The sequence below is a fragment of the Aethalodelphis obliquidens genome, unplaced genomic scaffold (assembly GCF_003676395.1).
Source record: "Aethalodelphis obliquidens isolate GAN/ISIS:26980383/991018 unplaced genomic scaffold, ASM367639v1 scaffold1173, whole genome shotgun sequence".
NCBI classification, from domain to species: domain Eukaryota; kingdom Metazoa; phylum Chordata; class Mammalia; order Artiodactyla; family Delphinidae; genus Aethalodelphis; species Aethalodelphis obliquidens.
This window is the reverse complement of record NW_020839084.1, coordinates 1-7,387: the sequence shown is the minus strand read 5'-3', so window position 1 is coordinate 7,387 and position 7,387 is coordinate 1. Positions and strand designations below refer to the sequence as shown.

General features: G+C 58.1%; 1 protein-coding gene across 1 annotated transcript; it reads right to left on the bottom strand.

Moving 5' to 3' along the window:
• Positions 1 to 71: 71 nt before the first annotated feature.
• LOC113617010 (noelin-like) lies at positions 72 to 7,370 on the bottom strand (the record flags this gene model as incomplete). The annotated part of the gene is made up of 3 exons (XM_027100339.1): positions 7,099 to 7,370; positions 5,061 to 5,210; positions 72 to 227 (listed from the first exon to the last, which is right to left on the bottom strand). Coding segments are annotated over exons 1-3 (456 nt in total), but the record flags the coding sequence as incomplete, so codon positions are not given.
• Positions 7,371 to 7,387: the final 17 nt, after the last annotated feature.

The following is a 7,387-nucleotide window of genomic DNA, read 5'->3' as shown; positions in this document are numbered from 1 at the left end:
GGGAGGGGAGGGGAGGGGGAGGGGGAGGAGGAGGAGGGGGAGGGGAGGAGGAGAGGAGGCAGCACACATACCTTGAACTGCCTGGCCAGGTGTTGCTTATGACTCTCCTCCACCTGTTTGAACTTGGACTCCAGTCCTTTCATTTGGCTCTCCATCTTCTCCACGTACTGCAAGTCCCTCTGAGTCCGCCTGTCCAGGACCTCTATGGATTGAGACATGTTTTGCACCTGTCAAAAAGGCAACAGATTCAAGGACGGAGCTGCGGCAGGTGCCTGCAGACCTCATTTGCCTCCTAACGAACGACAATGACCTTTTCCACATGGCCAGCCCACTGGGAGCCAGAAGCGGCTCGTGCGTGACTTACTAGTTAATCACCAGCAGCAGGGATTGTTATGACCAAGAACCCCCCAAACAGAGCAAATTGGTTCAGTCAACATTTCTTCTGCCATCTTCCAGGACGTGTTCTTACAAACAGGGGTGCAGGGATCTCTGGTTCCCTGTTGGTCATAGCTCCAGGCATATGGCTTTGGGTGATTTTTTTCTTCTTTTTTTGGGGTGCGTGGGCAGGGGATTGTTTCTAGTCTCTTTATTCTGCAGGATGAAATCAGTCAGGCAGGCATAAACACCAACAAAGATGAACAGCATAGCTGGGCTTCCCCCACCTCCAGGCACAGACCTCTTTCCCCCTAAATCTCACTGGGTGTCTCGCTGAGAGGGCTGATTGCATAAGCGCAGTGCTCGGGAAGCAGGGGACTGGGCTCCCAGATTCTGCATCTTGCACGCCATCCATCACATCCCACAGTATCATAGGTAGGTGACTGTTCTGAAGACACGTACATTCAGAACAGAGATTCAGGAATCAATCCCCCAGCAAATGAAGAATCTCTGTTCTGCACCTTTACAGGCAGATCTGAATTGAGTCTAGCCTCAAGATGAAACTTTAATATTCAACAGGGTTCCAGAGAGCTTCAAAGAAAAACAATTTTAGTGCAGCCACCTGCCAGTGCATTTTATTTTCAGGAAACTGGCTTGCGCTTCTGTGCCAATGCATTTGGGGTAGCAGGGAGGTGGAAAAGGCTCAGGGTGGCCAAAGTGATGTTTGGGTCATTTTCTCAGAATCGAATCCAATTACCAGTGGGAAGATACCTCCATAACCGCAAATCTTCATTTCTGTTTTCTTTTTTGCTGAATTTGCAAATACCCTCCCTTTTTTGGAACTAAATCATTTGGGTATGAGGCTTAGCTTTGCCTGGTCAGTAAAAGAAGAGATGATAGTGTGGTTTGCACTTCTTAAGGTATGTCCTTCACCCCCCCCGCAAATAAAATAAATGAGAAAGAGAAACCCAAAGGAGGAAAAACTGATACCACTCAGCTCAGCGCTTAAAAATGCCTGGGATTCTCTGGCTTGTTATTTGAAAGGAATGCACACGTATTCAGTTTAAAAATTCAGGTTTGTAAAATACAGTATGTGGGTGACTCTGACTTGCTCTGATCCTTTCTGTTTTGATGTTTTAGGGGAAACTGAAATATACTTGCTCTGTTACCTCAGGTCTTCCTGTCCCCCTCAACAGTTTGTTCTGTCACTTTGAATAACTGACTTCTTTTGAGAAAAGCTGTATTTCCCTTTATCCTTCCAGGCCCAGCCCAAATGCCACCTCCTCCAGGGAGGCTTCCCTGATGAGCCAAGCCAGAAGTGGCCGCACACCACTTGGAAACACCATCACCTTGTTGGCACCATGCCTGCACGGCAGTGACCCACACCCCTGTCTCAACTGCCTTGCTGGACAACGGGGGGAAGTGGACAGGCCTCATTGCAAGCGCAAGGCCCAGCACCTAATGCACAGCCGTAGGGCGGGAGGAAGGAACAAAAATGACAGCTCCAGTCAAGACCCCTCCTCCTCCTCCTCCTCCTCCTCCTCCTAGGGGGATTCTTGATGGACAGCAAAACCCACAAGGCTGCCGCTAAAACCTGCCGAGCAGATGCTGCGGGACCCTCGCGGGCTTCAGCCTGGTTCTGCTGGGGCCACACACAGCCCTCTGGGCTGTTCAGCTGCCAGAGAAGGATGCTTTTAACACATTTAAAAGTTTTTAAATTAAATTTGAAATTTAGAAAACATATTTTCAAGATGCTAAGTCACTCAGTCGCTTTAATACGCCCCTCCTATAGTCCTTCCCCGGCGGGATGAGCACCTCCCTCTCCGGCTGACCAGAAGGCAGGTAATCAAGCCCCCGGCGGCCATCACACTCCTGCATCTTCTCTGAGCTCCCGGTCTAGAGGCCCCGCCTCTGGGCGCGTCCATTCTCTCACCTGTAGGATGTGTCCCCGAGGAGCCAACTGAGGAGTTCAAGGTCACACAGCTACCAAAGGCACAATCCCCCACCCCGCCCAAGGTGGCTGCAGGTGCCGAGGGGGGAGGGGCGGCAGCAACCTGCCCACGCAGCAGACACAGCTGGCCTGGAGGCGACCACTCATCGCTAATACTTATGGGACGTTTTCTACGTTCCAGGCACTGCTGAGCCCACTGCGTTATGGATCTCATCCGACCCTTACAAAACTCTGGGAGGTGGGCGCTATTTCAAGTCTCATTTGACACAGAAGGAGACCAAAGGCTCAGAGAAGTTAAGTGCCTTGGCTACTGTCACACAGCAGCCAGCCACCATGCAAAGCCCGGACCGACTCCAGAGCCCACACTTTGAAGCTCTGGGCCATGAGCTTCTTCAAAGAGAACAGAGCCTGAGGCCCCTGCCCGCCCTTTGCCATGGGTCCTCAGCCCTAACGCGGGGTGAGGGCCTGGCTTTCACGAGACACTGGTGCTAGGTTCCTCTCAAGACCGCAGGCCAGTTCAAAGCAGCACCTCTGGGCTTGGGACCGAAGGCTCCACCTTTGGAAGCTCCTCAGGTGGGTTGGAACAGGATGTCAGGCTGGAGACACAGGCACAGCTGGGACCACAGGCCCACGGACAGAACAGATGCTCGGATGGTGCCCACCGAGAAGGAAAGAGGAGAAGGAGGCTGGGGAAGGAGTGAGGGACGCACAGCCCTGCCCTTCTCACACAGCAGCCAGGCCCTCTATACAACAAACGGCTTCTGCCCCGAGAAGCGGCGGCAACACAGTACCCACAGTGCCCACGAGTGTAGAAGCGGGCTTTAAATGTCTAAGCAGTAACGCTGTGCTGTGCACAGGCAGGAAGGAGGCCTCCGAGGCCTGTGTTCCCAGGGGCTCACAGAGCTTTCTGGAACTTACCACGGCCTCCCGAGGGCTTGAGGGCCCCCCCCCCAGCCGCCCGAGGCCCCTCCGAGCTCCACCCCCTCCTCTGCAATAATGAATAATTAAAGGCCCAATCAGGCTTCGGTCTAGTCTGGTGTCAATGAATGTTTGTGGAACCTGTTACACACATTTTTCTTTCATTCTTTTAAAGTGATTTACTGGGGTGATCAAAGACAGCAGCACAAAAACGCACAGGTCCTCAGAGGGGAGCCAGGCGGCAGCTGCCCCAAGCCCTCCTCCTGCCCGGGCCCCGTCCACACAGCAGGGTCGCGACAGCCTCAGGGACACCCCTCTCTCCCCACCGACTTCAAAAAGGGACCTGCTTTGCCAGAACCCGTGTGAGGGTCTGTGCATGAGCCGGGCTTGAACCGAACTAGACAGACTCCGCTGGCTGCCGGGCCTCCCCCCGGGGCGGTGGCTCTCCTCCCGGCACAGGCCCCCCAGCGCTCCTTGGCTGATGGAGAAGTCTCGGCTTTACTGAGGGGGTGTGTGTGTGTGTGTGTGTGTGTGTGTGAGTGTGTGTATGCACATGCAAATTTGTGTGTGGTGTCTGTGTGTCTGTGTGAGTGTTTACGTGTAACATGTGTGGTGTGTAAGGTGTGTGTGTACGTGTGAGGTGTGTGTGGTGACTGTGCATATGTATTTGTGTGTGTGGTCTCTGTGTGTATCTGTGTGTTCAGTTATATGTGGTGTATGTACACGTGTTGTGTGTGGTGTGTGTACGTGTGAGGTGTGTGTGGTGACTGTGCATACGTATTTGTGTGTGGCCTGTGTGTATCTGTGTGTTCTGTTATATGTGCTGTGTGTGATGTGTGTGTCGCATGTGCGTACGTGAGCACGTGTGTGTGGCGTGGGAGGTGTGACCCCTCTCCCGCAGGGCGTGAAGGCGCCTGATGTGAAACGCACCCTCTCCCTGGGGAGGGCAGTGAGTGGAGTACTAGGGCCGCCGTTTCTCCTTCTCCCCTCAGTAGCTCCCAGGACAACTGGCGCTCAGGTTACCTGAGACCCCAGGGTTCCCAGGAGGAATGTTCCAGGCAGCGGGTTGGCAAGATCCATGGGGAGTGCCAGCCTCCGTGGGGGGCAGAGGTCGTGGGCCAGGTGGGAGGCCGGCCCCGGGTTTGAGAGCCAACCCGGCTCTCTGCTCACTGGCTGTTTGCCTTGGGAGAGTCAGCCCACCTGCCTGGACCCAGATTTCCACTTCTTAAAACGGGGTGAAAACCTCGCCACCTTCACCTGGCTCTTGTGAAGATCAAGTGAAATGACAGATTCAAACCGCAAGTGCTGTGCCCAGGTGGGTCACAAAGGTGACGATTTAATCTGCTTTTGCACCGGGAAGGCAGCCATGGGCGTGAACGCCTGGCCTGGCTGTCGCCGGGTCCAACCACTCAGCAGCAGGGGGCAAAGATGCCACCCAGCGGCCCTGCTTCCGGGCTCCGAGGGAGCTCTCCCAGGTTCTGCTGGGCAACAGCTCTGAGCCCTCTGGACCACAGGCTGTGGGCGTGACCCGGAGACAGCGGTGTGGGAGAGGAGCCCCAAATGCTCCCTCGCTAAAGCCCACGTGACTCCCAGTGGAGCTTTTCGCCTCCTCCTGGGCAGCCCTGGGGGAGTCTCCGTTCCTCCCTCCCTCCCTCCCTCCCTCCCTCCCTCCATCCATCCATCCATTTCATTCATTCACCAGTATTCCCAGTGGGCCATGCCAGGGAAGAGTGAGGTCTTGGAGCTGGGACAGACCTTGCTGCCAGCGTGGGCACACAAATGCACACACACGCGCACACACCCTGCACAGACTCACCTTCTCCAGTAGCTGCCTCAGCTGTTTCGTGCGGGCATCCCGTGAACACATGGTCTGCTGGGGGGCGACCACCGTGCAGATGCACCTGCCCTCACTGTCCTGGGCAGAGCTGTACACCTGCCAGCTCTCCTCAGGGTTGGTGGGCAGCACCTGGAGAGCACGTGGGGCGAGGGAGAGGGAGGGAGAAAGGTGAGACCAGAAAGCGGCGCACCGGGATGACCGTCCACGTCCAGCCCCTGGGAAAGGGCAGAAAGAAGTGGTCCAAAGACATGTGCCGACCGTGGGGAGGTACAAACAGGGAGGAACACAGACGGTCTCCCATCAGGATCCCCAGGGCTGGAAGGGAGTCAAGCAGGCATGACTCTTTAAAACATTTTTTTTAATTCAAGGGACTTTTAAATTTAGGGGATGTTGGGAGTTTTGGCATCTGACCCAACTGATAGGCAAGGTGGAAGGGAGGGGGGACCGGAGACTGCATGCTGGTTGACTCACAACGGCACGGAACTGAGAAATAGGATCTCCTCCCGTAAGGTGAGCACGGGAGGCTGGCGCAGCCTCTCTCTGCTGCTCCCTGGTACTGGAGAAGCAGAACCAGTGGTACTAGCCGGGACCCAGCAGCCTCTTAGCCCAGAGCTGCGATGACCCCGAGCCCCAGCAGTGTTCCCGCTGGCGGTCTGGTCAAGGCTGCCCGCAGAGATGCTGGACTTCAACTCTGCACAGGCTGCCACCCACTAGCCATTGGGCAGATGTCACCAAGTTGCTGGTGACATGTTGGGCAGGGGTCACACCCAACCTCAAACCTGAGGTGTGCCCAAGGACGGTCACGAAACCAGAGCTGCACATGGCTGCTGACATGGTGACATGGCTGGTGTCACCTTGCAACCCAGCTCAGGTGGTCCCGCCCATGTACACGGGGCAGACAGACACCACTGTCCGAAAACACCCCGGGTACAGACCCTGCAGCCTGCCCGGTGGCCTCAGGTAGTCACCTCCCTGCTATTTTTAGCGTTGGTATGGGGAGAAGTTGGGTGGAGGGAATCCACAGTAGATACATTTCATTTGATTCATTTCCAACCCCAGGAGCTCAGGACCCAGAGGTAGGAACAAAGTCATCAGGAAGAAAATGCTGCCTGCAGTTCTCGAAAGAGCAGGTGAGGTGAACGGATGACCATCTCAGAAGGGGTCACCAGGAGACCTCCTCCCCGAGCACTGCGCCCTTGACAGCCCAGAGGGAGCGCGAGAGGGAGCCGCGTGTCCTTCACCTCTCCTTTCGGCTTAGAGGGAGCGAGCCTGAGGCGCGCCCCTTCCTCCGCCGGCCCCGCCAGCGGCCGTTCCCCGGTGGTTCCGGCTCAGCCTCCGCTCCCGCCACCACCTAAGTCAGTCCAGTCCAGAGGCGGCCCTGGCCGCTCACCCCCTCCCCCAAGGCATCGCGCGGAAGGCAAGGGGCGAGCCCCGCAGCTGTGGCTCCCCGGGCCCCGCCCGGCCCCTCTACACCCTCCGCCGGCGGGGACCTTATGGATCTCCGCATGGGGATGGGGAGAGAAAGACGCCTTGGGACTTTGAGGGCAAGAGCTCCGGAGCCCGCCCGCCCGCGCCCCACTCCGGCCGGTCCAGTCCGGCTTTTGCAAAGTGGGGCGGGCTCAGTTCCCAGCCCCGGCTGGACCCAGCCAGACTGGGGTCCACCGCGTCTCCACCCCTTACTTGCTGAGTGACCTTGGACAAGTCCCCAAGACCCCTGCTTCAGTTCCCTAACCTTATCAACAAGGGACTTATTAGTTGAACGAGGACTCCAAGCCTCTGAGTCCCTGGGCAGGCTCCCCGGCCCCGCGAGGGGACCGGGCAGAGACAGCAAGCGCCACACAGAGGGGACCGCGGGCGGAGGAGTGGCCGAGGCTGGGGTGTGGGGAGCAGGGTGGCCCCCGCGCGTGCCCTTGCCCCTGCGCCCGGCCACCCCGCACGGCGCCCTCCCGCCCGGGGCTGGGGACCGGGAGGGAGCGGGCGAGGAGGCCCCGCCAGGGCGGGCGGCGGGCGCACTTACGCCGGTGCTGCGGTCGAGCGTCCCGCCGCTGGCCGCCGAGAGCTTGGTGGTGTTGAGGCCCACCAGCGAGGGCAGCGTCTGGGACATCCAGTTGGTGATCATGGCCATGGTGCTGAGCACAACCCCGATCTTGAGCAGCGGCACCGACATCGCGCCTGGAATGCCTCCTGCGCCCGCGCCGCGCCGGCGCCGGCTCCGCGCCCCGGGCAGCCTTCAGGCGGCGGGCTCCGCGGCGGGCAGGGGCGCCCGGCCGTGTCCCCGCGCCCCCTCGGCCCGCCGCCGCCCGCCC